Source organism: Mesoplodon bidens (genome assembly GCF_964165515.1).
Source record: "Mesoplodon bidens genome assembly, chromosome: 13".
Classification (NCBI taxonomy): domain Eukaryota; kingdom Metazoa; phylum Chordata; class Mammalia; order Artiodactyla; family Ziphiidae; genus Mesoplodon; species Mesoplodon bidens.
The window spans coordinates 17,052,536-17,065,721 of NC_138169.1; the positions used below are offsets into that span (position 1 = coordinate 17,052,536).

Below are 13,186 nucleotides of genomic sequence, written 5' to 3' on the forward strand. Positions count from 1 at the left end.
CCGAGCTGATCTCCCTGTGCTATGCAGCTGCTTCCCACTAGCTAGCTATTTTACATTTGGTAGTGTATATATGTCCATGCCACTCTCTCACTTCGTCCCAGCTTACCCTTCCCCCTCCCCGTGTCCTCAAGTCCATTCTCTACATCTGCGCCTTTATTCTTGTCCTGCCCCTAGGTTCTTCAGAAACTTTTTTTTTTTTTTAGATTCCATATATATGTGTTAGCATACGGTATTTGTTTTCCTCTTTCTGACTTACTTTACTCTGTATGACAGACTCTAGGTCCATCTACCTCACTACAAGTAACTCAATTTCGTTTCTTTTTATGGCTGAGTAACATTCCATTGTATATATGTGCCACATCTTCTTTATCCATTCATCTGTCGATGGACACTTAGGTTGCTTCCATGTCCTGGCTATTGTAAATAGAGCTGCAATGAACATTGTGGTACATGACTCTTTTTGAATTATGGTTTTCTCAGGGTATATGCCCAGTAGTGGGATTGCTGGGTCGTGTGGTAGTTCTATTTTTAGTTTTTTAAGGAACCTCCATATTGTTCTCCATAGGCACACATGTATTTTGGAACAAGCAAAAGTATATTCAATATCCTGTGATAAACCATAACAGAATATGAAAAAGAATGTATATATATATGTATAACTGAATCACTTTGCTCTACAGTAGAAATTAACCATCGTAAATCCAACTATACTTCAATAAAATAATTTTTTTAATTACTATGCAGTTCTAAAAAAGAATGAGAGCGCTCATTATATACTGACGTGAAATTATTTCCAAATCTAGACAGCACAATGCATACAGTAGGAATATTAACACTTGTGTAAAAAAGGCAGAGAACTGATACATAAGGTTATTTATTGGTATAAATATAAGATATCAAAGATACACAAGAAGCTGATAAAATTGGTTCTCCATGGCCAGGGACACTGGGTGGCTAGAGATCAAAGCAAGGGTATAACTTTCAGGGTAGACTCTCTTGGGTCTTTTTTTTTTTTTGTATTATGTGAATATATCTCCTATTCAAAAATTAGCTAAACATTTTTTAAACATCAGGAAGTGACTAACAGTTGTAGCTCATTAAGAGAATGTTGTGATTTGTCAGTCAAAAGGCTTTTCCAATCACCAATTAGCGGCAGATACCTCTAAGGCAACCTAGAATTTTAAACATACGTTTAAAGATCAACTGTTCCTTCTCTGCCAAGATAGAAACCAGAGGTTCTTCTATCTCCTGGTGTGGGTGGAGCCAGCCACACTTCACCAGAGCTTCTCAGCTGCCTCTCAGTGCACGAAAACCTCTACGACAGCACCAGTTACCCAGTCAGCTATAATTACACCTAATATCACAGCTCCACAACTATTAGTGCTGTCTCCACAAATCTCCCACTTCCCTCCCATTTCCCTCGCCTTCCACATCCCACAGGAGTACATTCATTTTTACAAAAGCTGAGCTGTTGGCCAGATCACTCTGCTCCAGGTTTTTGCTGAGCTGTCTGGTCAAAACAACAGGCAGTCAGGGAAGGATCCTCTCTGAAGACCCACCAGAGAGACTCAGCCCCAAACTCGACTTCAACTAATGGGGTAGTGGCTCACCATCCTCTGAAGCCATGAGCAGGAATTTGTCAGAAGTGAAAACCTGCTTCTTCTCATCCAAAATTAGCTGCCAGAAACTGCTCAGTTTGGCCTCTGCAAGAAACAAAAGGTCACTCTACCACACAGCTCCCCACATGCCAGGGCTCGTCCCCGCCATGCTGAAGCTGCGGGGGCTGGCTTTGCTGACAGACTCTCCGCTGTTGCAGCAGGCAGGAGTTCTCCCTCAGCGAGGGCAGTTCACTCCCAGGCTCACTGTCCTCTGGTTCCGAGAACTAACCGGTTCTTCTGGTGGCATTGCCTATATGAAAAGCTTTGGTGGTTCTCTGCTGCCCACAGGAGCCCAGACGAGCTGCTTCCCACCTGGAACTCCCACCTGTTCCAGGTGTCAGGCTGAACTACTTGAGGTCCACATGTGGTGCTTTCCCCGCTCTTCCCTTGTTTGAACTCACACTGGGCCAGCTAGTGAAAACCCTTCTAGCCCTCAGGGCCCTAGTTCGAATGCTCCCTCCTTCATGAAGATTTTCCTGAAACCCAACCCCTAAACTAAAAGAAATCCCTCCTTCAAAACTGCTCTTATGCCACATTTTGCCTTAAACAACAGACAACTTTTGCATATCCTCTCTCTCAGTAAAGCAGCTTAAAATTTGCTGAAACAGGGTCATGTTCTGCCTCCCCGCCACAGAAGTAGCCCAGTGCCTTGGCATATAGTCAGATGGCACACAATAATATATATGAGAAGAGCTGAACTCCATTTCTAACCACAGGAATACGTTCAGCTATGTCCCCATGCAGAGTAGGATGTAGACTAAACAAGCACAGAATACCACGTAGCCACAAAAAAAGGAAAGCTTTTGGAATCTTTTCCAAGATGTGTTCAGTACGCAATATGGCATGTATAGTATGTTACCCAGCATGTTTCGGCAATTACACATGGACCATCTCTAGACACGAAACTGGTTAATACTATCCAAGGAGGGAAACTTAGTGACTGGAAGACAGGATGGCTTAGGGGAAGCTTTTAATGTTATACCCTACAAATGTATAACCAATTAAAAACAACGTCCCACTTATCATCTGCAGGGATGAGCCTCAGCGTTGCACTGTGCAGGGGGAGTGCAGCCAGGGGACTCTGTCACTGTCCTCCTTTGCCCTGTTGCTCCAATGCTCCAGGACAGGGGCTTGTAGATAAAATCCATCCCTGCAGGTGACAAGTGGCCCTACGGCTGCCCAGTGTGGTAAGTGGCCAAGCTAATCCTGTAAAATCCTAAATATCAAGGCACTCCTCCCAAGGACTCTGAAAGAGGCCCTTGTCTGCTAGCATCCTGGACATCTCTGGACTCTTACCAGCCTGTGAGTCAGCCATCGAAAGCTTTGAGAGCAGCAAGGCAGCAGCGACCCCTTCGGTGACTACGGGAACCTGAGTGCTTTGGGAGGCTGCCTTCTCCACTGTCTGGATGAGCAAGGGCAACAAGTCCAGGGCCTGCAACAGTGTGTCACCTGTGGAGATAGGACCAGCACCTTACAGAACACCCCAATCGCAAGGAGGCAAGATTACTTGAGAAAGGAGTTATTCACCCATCTCTGAATGGCTAACGCCCTTCAGTTACCTTTCAAATCTCTCAAATAAGTGGAGTTAGAATCTAGGACTTCAATCAAACTCTACAACCATAAAGCTAGAGCTAGAAGGGTCCTTACTAATCCAATAGTCCAGGTATTCACTTGATGGATAAGGAAACAGACCAAGAGAGGTGAAGTGAGTTGCCCAAGGCCACACAGCTGGCTGAGGGAGAGCCAGGGCAAACCTCAAGTTGACTAATTTCTCTCTGGGGCTCTTATCCCACACCAGACAACCTCCGGACCCAAATCCCAAAACCAGAACCAATCTGCTGACCTATGAATTAAACTCTGTTCAAAAAAAAAAAAAAAAGAAAAAGAAAAAGTAGAAACCTACTAAAACTATAGCTAAATCCATATATGTATGTATGTGTGTATGTATGTATGTATGTATGTATGTATGTATTTAGGCTGGACTGGGTCTTCGTTGCGGTGCACGGGCTTAGTTGTAGTATGTGGGATCTTAGTTCCTCAACCAGGGATCGAATCCTGGCCCCCTGCATTGGGAGCATGGCGTCTTAACCACTGAACCACCAGGGAAGTCCCAACCCATGTTTTCTTAATTACGAAATTGGTATGTAGAGTATTTCACAGTGAAACAAGTATTTCATTTGGATGATGCCATGGATTTGAATCCAAGAAATGTGTATTTTAAAGGTTTATTTTATGTTTGTTTTTAAAGTATCAAGCAGAACTAGCTCAAGCTAAAGAGACTAGGTTAAACCAAGACTTGGCTATTTAGAACTCAATCTAAAATCAAGTTCAATCAGTGCAGCAAAACTGCAAACTGATACACAAGTACAGACACTGTAGAGAAGGGGGTCACCTCTCTAGGGGTAGCTCTGGAGTCTCCTAAACATTTTTTTAAACCCAGTCATCATAAGTTTAAACTTTAAGTGAAATATGAGCCCATCTCAGAGGTGGACATTAGTATTAGAGATTTTTACCTTGGGGATCAAGCTCCTACAGATTTGAAGTTTCCCCTCGCTGTGCTTGGGAAGGAGGTAGATGCTCATGCCCAAATGACAGGTTTGTTAGCACTGAAGCGAGGGCAGTGGTTGTTTCTAATAGGTCCAGTGTAAAGATTATATAATTTACACCTTATAAATCAGTCTTATCAGAATCATTTCTCCATGATTTCAGAAAACAGAGTGACAGGTTTTGGTTGTGGGTCCTCTCTGAATAAAGCTTTGTATTCTGAAGGTCTGATAAGGAGGAGAAAGAAGCCAGAATCTGTTGTGGAGACTGGGCTCTGATTCTAGGCTTTATGGATGACTAAGCTAGATGCTCCCAGTGGCTCAGGAGGAAATGATGCAAAAAAAGCTGGACCGAAAGGGAAAGCCTGGAACGGTGATGACGCCCTGAAGATCACCTCGATCACCTCTGTGAGGGAAGCATCTCACCTCGGAAGCAGACCAACATGCACTGCAGATAGGCGTGCCTCACCGCAGAGGTGGAGGTTTTAAGGCTGAAGGCTTTCTTGAACCATTCAGTGAGCTTCTTGGGCACTTCTGTGGTGAACCGGTTACACCAGAGAGCCAGGACAGAGGTGGTGTGCACCAAGGTGCCTTCGTGAACTAGGGCAAGAAGCAGAAGTCCAGTTAGCCCTATGTCTTAGACCCACGTCACATCACTGCCAGTTGCATGCGAAAGCAAGTAGGAGTAAAGGGAGAGGAAGCAGTGATGCTTCAGGGAGAGGAAGCAGGGCCTGCAGAAGGGGTTCATGGCAGGCTCCAACTGTGAAAACTGGGGGTCAAGGATGGGTCCAGGCTGCACCCTCACCATGGTGCACAATTACCTTCTTGCTGGAGGAAGGGGATGAACAGCTCAGCCACGGTCCCACTCAGGACTTGACTGGAAGGCCCGGACACCACGTGATGACTGACACTCCCGATCCCTGGAAGGCAGGGGATTCCCTGCTCAGCCCCTCATCAGCACAAAACTGCCAACACACCAGTCTTCCTGTCGCTGCCCACCTCCCCAGCAGCCATGCCTCTCCTCTGGCCATGACTGACCCCCCACTCAATCCCCCATCAGATGTCCTGCCTTTTACAGAAGCCAGACTGGGATGTCCAAAACTGTCAGAGGTGTCAAGATCCAATGGACTCACCTTACCTAACAGTTACATTACACCTCACCTACTACTACACTTCCTACTACCCGTGGAGAAATTCTGTACCTGAGAGGACGCTCATCTTCTGGGCTACAATAGTTAGTTTTCCTTCCGAGCCTGAGAGGAGAGATAGCAAAGATTCAAAATTCACATCTGCCACATTTCCCAAGGGGGTGAATAAGGTAGTCATGTGTGTGACATCAAGATACAGTTTCTGATTCCAGAAGCAGCCTTTCTATCGTGTAGCTGGGCTTAACATCACATGTACTGGCTTTTTTTTTTTTTTTTCTAACTAAAGAAATAAATAATATGTTCTTGCAGAAAATGTGACAAACAGAAAAAACATAAAAGCAACATCTAAAAATCACCCATGTTCCCACTACCTAAAATATTATTTAACATTTTGGTGTATTTCCCTCTATTTTTTCCCCCTATGCACACAATAATGCCTATGCCTAAAACTGAGATCACCCCCATCCACACTGATCTGCACATGCTTCTGTTCATTCTTGACACAAGCAAACTCAGAGCACCAAGCCCCCAACAGGTCCCGGTGCCCAAGGAAAGCCAGAGGCCACACCTTGGCCATCCGCATGCCCGGGAAGGACTTGCCCACCTCCGAGGATAGCAAACAGGTGCCTGGCCAGGGCTTCCATCGCCGAGGAGTCACTGCACTGGCGGACCAGGTTCTGCAGCGCCAGCACGGCTTCATCCATCAGGCGGGGGCTGTTGGACTTCAGCTGACCTGGACACGGAGAGCTGCAGCTCAGAAGCTGCCGAGAGCTGGGTAGCCAGGCTCTCATCTTTGTCTTCCCTGCTCCCAACTCTTCAATCCTGGCTCTGTGTTCTCATTATAAAGGATCTCAGGAAAGAAACTACACAACTGTAGTTTATTTCTAAACTGAGCTGTCTCCTACCCCTTTTTGTACAACAGGGACAAGTACAACCAAAACCCAAGGTGCCGTTTCAGGGGCTGGAGAGGGGTTGGGACACTCACCAGCCAGTCCTTTCACGATGTCCAGGGCATAATGGCTGAGATCGAGAGTCACTGATGCCAACAGACTGGAGATAGCTGAGGGGGACAGAAAGCACGCACCACGTTGGCCTCCAGGGGAAATGCCCGTTTCTGCCTGACTCCCCAGCCAATGCTCAGGCCTGCTGTGCAGACACATAGGACATGACCATTCTTCATCTCTGTATGGTCACATGGTGGTCACACCTTTGTCCCACAGTTCTGCTGTAAAGCTGTATACTGCCCCATTCCAATCAGCAAAAAACTGCCCCTCCAACATTCCATCCACACCTCTTACCAAGATAAAGAGAGACAAAGACTCAACTCTCATATCCTATGGTTTCAAGTGCCACCTCCACACCAAGGTCAAACTGTCTAGAGCAGAGGTTCTTAACCTGGTTTCCGGAAGGTTCTTAGACCTCTAAACATGTATGCAGTATTTTAAGTGGGTATACTTTTGTGCATTCTTCCAGCAAGAGGGCCCATTACTTTCAACATACTCTCAAAAGGGTCCCTGATCTCTCTCCCAAGAGTCCAATGAGGTAAACAGTGAATACATCTGCCCCCGCCCCGAGCACTTCCTGCTGCCAAGTAGTGGGGACCCGGCTTATCAGGCAACTTCACCTCCCTCCCACCATCCTGTGTGGCAGGAACCTACTTTCAAGAACATTCTCTGGACTCCTCAGTAAGGACTTCTGTATGGTGGGCAATATCAGATCCTTAAACTCCGAGTGGGACATGTATCGGAGCAGAGGGGGACAGTGATCCTGCAAAGAGAAAGGAGTCAGGCGCCCAGCCTTCGTGGGAACAGACCAAGAATAAAGGGTGGTTCTGAATCACAGAACTTAAAATGGGACTTAGCTTGCCCAGGCGAGTAAAGGCCACCTCACACTCACCAACAGATACTTCTGAGGCTTTACTTTGCTCATCAAGATGTTCTTCATATAAAAATCCAGCAGCGCACTCTAGGGAACACAGAGACCTGGTCAGACCCTGACGTTCTGAGATCCCTCTCGTGGGAGTGTTTCTAAAAAGTACCAATCGGTGCCCAAATGTCACAGTGTCAAGCATGAAGATCCCAGTGATCACGCCATTCCCCATCTAAAAGCCTTCCACAGCTTTCCATGGCTCCTGGGAGCAAGTCCAAGTCCTTGGTATGGCTCACAGGCCTACCTGCTACCCCCTTTCACCCAGACACCCACGTGCCCCTCCAACCGCACTTGCCTCCTCTACGTTCCTGCCCACACGCTGTTTTCTCTGCCCAAAATGCCCTTCCTCCCCTCTTGACCTTGTTAATGCTTATTCACCCTTTAAGTTCCTTCATTAGAGATGTGTTCCCTGACCCACAGCCTAAGACAAGTCCCAACCACAGAGTATCACAGCCTCTTGCGCTTTTCCTTTGCAGCGTGTCTCACAGAGATAATGAGATGACGATATGTCTAACGGCAGCCTCCTCAGATTCAGTCCTGCCCGGGAAGGGATCACAGCTCCCTCACGCACTGCTGCATCCCCAACACCTGGCACAGAGCTTGGCACAAGGCAGATGCTCAGTGGTGGGTGAATAAATGACTGCATGAACAGGTAAATCATCATCCCGTTAACTATGGCAGGATCCATCCCAAGCCACAACTGGAGGGGAAACTTTCCAGCTCCTCAAAGTTCATATATCACCATGAAAGGCCGGGGTCCCAGGTAAGAAAACCAACAAACTTCAGATAAGGCCAGCAGCTGGGGGCCACCAGGGCAAAACAAGCTCCCCCTCCTTCCCTCCAGAGAGTCCACTTGCCTTGTGCCGATTGACCACGTCCATCTCCTTGTGGCTCGTGCAGAACTGCACCAGCAGCCCCAGCATGGCTGCATAGCTCTGGTTGGGTTCTAGGCTGAGAATGGCTGACAAGTATTGTTCCACCAGTCCCGGGTTCTGAAGAGGAACGGGTAAAGCAGGTGTATCAGATGGCAGTGGAGGTGGTATGGAAGAAGAAAGGCCCGCCACCATGCTGCCTCCTGTCACCTCTTTCCACAGCTTGGTGAGCTTCTTCACAGCACCATCCACGGCGTGCTTGTGGGAGCCGCCTAGCACCTCCAGCAGGAGCAGGCACTGCACCTCTACCTGCAGGGACAGGGAGGCTCAGGTCCGGACGTAAGATGGGAGCGGAGATCCCATGGCCCTCATAGCCTGCCCAGGACCTTCGTCAGGCCCGCCAGAACCTGAGGTCATCTCCGCCAGGCCTCTCCCACTCAATTCCAGCCAGATCCTCTTCCCTCCACCCCCTGCCCCCCCCCACTTAACCCTGTCCTGGAACTACATCTGTTCACTCAAGCATTTCGTTAATAAGTATTTGTTGAGCACCTACTATGAGTCAGACAGTAAAAACACCTGGAGAATAAGACAGACACGGTCCTTGCTTTCATGCACCTCATAGTCCAGAGAGAGAAAAAGATACTAAACAAATAAACACACAAATGAATACATAATTCCAGCAAGGTTAAGTGCCATGTGAGAAAAGGATAAGCATTCTGTTTCATATATTTCTTCATCTGCCTTGACTATTCCTTCATTAATTCTACAAGCAATGAACGCTGATGAAGTGGCAGGCACTATGCTAGGCACTGTGGATACAGAAGTGAACACTGATATGCTGATCCTGCCTGCGGCGGGGGCCCACTATCCAACCCAGAGTGAAGCACCTAATAGGTGCTCAATTAAAAAGCCTCACAGAGACTGTATGTAGCACAAACACCCAAGGTCACCGGTGAGCAGTGTGGACTGCCACCCTGAGAAAAAAGGCATGCTTAAGAAGTCTGCCAAATTCCGTTTGCATGTATACAAAATGGCAGATGTACAAAGTTATTCATGGCAACAATTTTTTATAACAAAAGACTGTAACATAAGTGGTCATAAACAGGGAACTAGTTATATATATACTGTGGTACATCCACTCAAAGGATTAGTAAACAGTCATAAAGAATGAGATAACTCTATATAATACTCTGGAACAAATCTAAATCCAGTTAAGGAAAAAACACAAGGCGAAGGAAAAAAGTTTGTATGTATGCTACCACTTGTATAAAAAGGTCTATTTAGTCATATACACAGAGAATACCTCTACTACATAAGAAACTAGTAATAGAGGGGGACCAAGATGGCTAGGGAAGGGGTGGGAAGGAAACTGGTATATCATTCTACACCTGTTGAATACTGAACCGTTTTTTAATTATTTATTTAATTATTTATTTATTTATTTTTGCCGTACGCAGGCCTCTCACTGTTGTGGCCTCTCCCGTTGCACAGCACAGGCTCCGGACGCACAGGCTCAGTGGCCATGGCTCATGGGCCCAGCCGCTCCGCGGCATGTGGGGTCTTCACAGACCGGGGCACGAACCCGTGTCCCCTGCATCGGCAGGCGGACTCTCAACCACTGCGTCACCAGGGAAGCCCTGAACCGTTTTTTAAAAAATTATTATTAAAATGGCTTTTTAAGCTTGCTGATATCACATTCAGAACTATATTACTGTTCTTTCTTCCTGGAACGTTCTAACCCTTAATCTGGGCATGGTTTTTTCTTTCATATCCTTCAGGTCCCTGCTCAAATGGTACCTCCTCCAAAGGCCTTCCTCCCACCACTACTGTCCACCCACTCTCTCTATCCTCCTGCCTGCTTTTCTGCTGCACGACTCTACACCTTGTCATTTATATGTGGACTTGTTTGCGTCCACCCTCTCCCCACGACTGAAAGCTATGAGAAAGTAAGGTCCTCTCACCTGTCCCGTTTCAGCCTCAGCTCCTCGAACAGCACCTGACACGCAGAGGGCCCTCAACAAATACTTAAGGGACTAAATGAACTACTCCTATGTGTACAGTCAACATCAGCAACGAGCAAAGGAAAAACCCAGATTCAAGACACAGAAAAAACCACCACGGTTTCAAGCTCCTGACGCATCCTGTCCCATAAACACAACACTCCGGGGTTGACCCCTCCCGCTCACTAACCCACACTGACTTACCTTGGATAACGGTTATAAGAATTCATTGGAGACGTGCTAGTGAGGGAGCCCATGATAAACCATCTTACAAGAAGGCCTTTTGGTAACAATGGAACCCACACTCTGAAGGTGTTTTTCCAGCATATCCACTAGCTGTGAGGTTTCAGTGTTCTTATCCTTCCATCAGCTGCTCATGGCCAATCTATGGTCATCCCCAGAAGTATGCTGGATAAGCTTCCAGGGATGAGGCCTCAATAAGTCTCACGAGCTGGCTGTGCCAGGCAGAGATGCTCACTCCTCATTTACCTGCACAGCCCTCTGTAAGTTTCTACTGCCCTTTCACACCTCTTCTGAGCCCATCTTCATGGCAACTCTTTGAGGTGGATGGGTGAGTGGTACTTTTCCCCATTTTTGCAGCAATGGGAAATGGGCTCTGAAATTAGGTATCTGGCCAAATCTCATGGCCAAGAGTCAAATCCATACCAAGATCCTCAGACTCCTTTTTTGTTAAACCGTAAGACCATCCCTCTTGCCCTCCACTAAGCATGTCTAGGCATTCAAAAGAATCTCCCAACCTGGCCTATTGGGCCATCTCTGGTTAGCAGGCATGCTGAAAGGCAAGACAGGGAATGTGCAAGGAGCAGGCATAGAACGGGAGGAGAGAATTGGTATTTTCTGGGTTACTTGTTTTCTGCCTGTCTTCCCCATTCTGGCCTGTCACGTCTTCCACACATGCCATGAAGGCAGGGACCACGTTTCTCTTGCTCATCACTGTATTCCCAGGGCCTAGCACCATGCCTGACCCAGGAAAGCTCAAAGATATTTGATAAATAGACGAATGTTATTATGCTGCACTCATGCCCATCCACCAAAGTCACACACCTCAGGGTAACTCAAAGTGCCTGGTCACCCAGCACTAAGAGCGCTGGCCAGAGAAGGTGCTTAAACATGTCCCAACTCTGTGCAGAGAGCTGACCGGCACGCCTGCAAAGACCCGGGGAACCTACCAGTTTGTTCCAGATGTCTCCTTGCCGCTTGGCTCTCGAGGGAAAGACAATGCGCACCAGTAGGCAGGTCCAGGACAGGGCCAGCAAGGCAGCCGAGCCACTGCTCTTACTGAAAGGGGAGGGGAGGGGGGGATGAGGTCAGAGCAGCAGCCTGCATCTTGAGGACGAATGCTCACCGCAAGGCCCTGCCTGCTATGCAAGACCCTCCACTGACCCAACCGGAACTGGAAACTTGTTCCCCACAAATCATCTGTGACAACTCAGGACAAGGAGTGCCAAACTCCCACCTCTTAGCACTCAACTCACAACTATAAATCAAAAGGATGGTTTCCTCCATTCAGTGCCTAGTGGGCATTTGGTTTCTCCTTAAAATGGCCTTACTTCCACTGGTTTCCCAACCCTGTTCCTCAGGAAAGTGGTTTCTCCGCTGGGCCTGACATCTCGGCTTCTCCGTCCATTCAGAAGGCAGACTGCTGGCGCCCCTCAGAGTTGCAAAGGGGAAAGGGGCCGGCGTGCTCGCGCCTGCTCATCTGCACAGACTTCTCACGAGTAGGACTCCACCAACCCCCAGTGGGCCACCACCTTTACCTCTTACCTGGGGACACCTGCTTTGGAGCCAATGCCTGAAGACTGCAGAGAGTGCAGAAGGTTCTTAGCAGTGGCTTCTGGCTGGGCCTCAGCCAACTGCTGGATTGCTGCCTGCAGAGCCCTGCGTGAGGCTGCATCTCTAGGAGGAGGAAAGAAGGGGAAGGTGAACATGTGGACTCGGGGCAGGGGTGGGGGGCTTAGGCCAAGCCTGGTCTTTCTCAGGAAAATTAGACCGCACTGTATTCCAGTGGGTCATAGATGATGGGATTAGGAAGTAACTGGATAAATCTACCTCATCTGAGAGTTCTGGAAGCATCTAATAAGGGCAAATGAGCCTTAAGGCTGTAAGCAAACATCTACCTTTAGGGAACACTTCCTTTAGGCCTCAAACTAGGCCAAGTGCTTTTACACACATGACCGGTGCCAGCGTAGAGACTGAGCACTCAACGTGGCAAGCAACGTTCCAAGAACTTGACTCTTACTGACAACCACCTGAGGTAGATAAAAGCATCATCCCTGTTCTGCAGATGAGGAAACTGAGGCACAGAGAGCTTCAGTAACTTGCCCAGGACCCAGGCAGTCTGGCTCCAAAGCCTGGGCTCTAACCACTACCCTATACCACATTTCTGTACAAACTGCTCTGGACACTGGGCCTTTGATCGGGACTCACCTGTATCGATGCAGAGTCAAGCAGAATAATTTGCAGAGGCCTTTCACTGCTCCCTCCGGCAGATCTAAAACCAAAGATTACACAGAGGTTAGTAAAATAAAATCTACTTCCTGGGCATCTGCTCGAGCCAGGCATTCTGCTGACATGATCTCTGCCCACTGGACACTCCCCGGGCATTTGAGATAGAATTCCCAACAGGAAAAAGTAATGACAAAATAGGACTCTAAAGAAACATCTAGCACGGGAAGGCTCTTGGACAGACATCTGTTAAATGAATGAAACTAAGGCAAAACAAGTGGCCTCGAAATTTAACATGCTGTCGAGTGGAGGTGCTAGAGTACAGGAAACGTTCTGCTTCTTGATCCGGGTGCTGGTTACATGGCTGTGTTTAGTTTGTGATAATTCAGCGACCTCTTCACTTATGATATGTGTACTTTTCTTTATATACGTTCTAACAATTGGTTTTAAAACATAGGACAAAACTTAAGTACTATGAGGGATCAGAAAAGAGAAGAACACCTATAACAGAGAGGTTTCTGAAGATTTTAAGGGCACGGAAGCTTGGCCTAACAGATGAGTAGGCTGTGG

At 47.5% G+C, this 13,186-nt stretch overlaps 1 protein-coding gene across 1 annotated transcript in view; it reads right to left on the minus strand.

Annotated features, from left to right (window-relative positions):
- GCN1 (GCN1 activator of EIF2AK4) overlaps window positions 1–13,186 on the minus strand; it is a 56,977-nt gene that overhangs the window by 36,397 nt on the left and 7,394 nt on the right. The window contains exons 3-16 of the mRNA XM_081253315.1: window positions 12,599–12,662; window positions 11,936–12,067; window positions 11,337–11,449; window positions 8,361–8,455; window positions 8,136–8,270; window positions 7,246–7,314; window positions 7,008–7,116; window positions 6,335–6,409; window positions 5,954–6,082; window positions 5,404–5,454; window positions 5,023–5,121; window positions 4,628–4,801; window positions 2,955–3,107; window positions 1,611–1,703 (exon numbers count right to left, since the gene is read on the minus strand). Coding sequence (XP_081109441.1) covers window positions 1,611–1,703; window positions 2,955–3,107; window positions 4,628–4,801; window positions 5,023–5,121; window positions 5,404–5,454; window positions 5,954–6,082; window positions 6,335–6,409; window positions 7,008–7,116; window positions 7,246–7,314; window positions 8,136–8,270; window positions 8,361–8,455; window positions 11,337–11,449; window positions 11,936–12,067; window positions 12,599–12,662 — 1,491 coding nt within the window. The remainder of the gene's footprint in view (window positions 1–1,610; window positions 1,704–2,954; window positions 3,108–4,627; window positions 4,802–5,022; window positions 5,122–5,403; window positions 5,455–5,953; window positions 6,083–6,334; window positions 6,410–7,007; window positions 7,117–7,245; window positions 7,315–8,135; window positions 8,271–8,360; window positions 8,456–11,336; window positions 11,450–11,935; window positions 12,068–12,598; window positions 12,663–13,186) is intronic.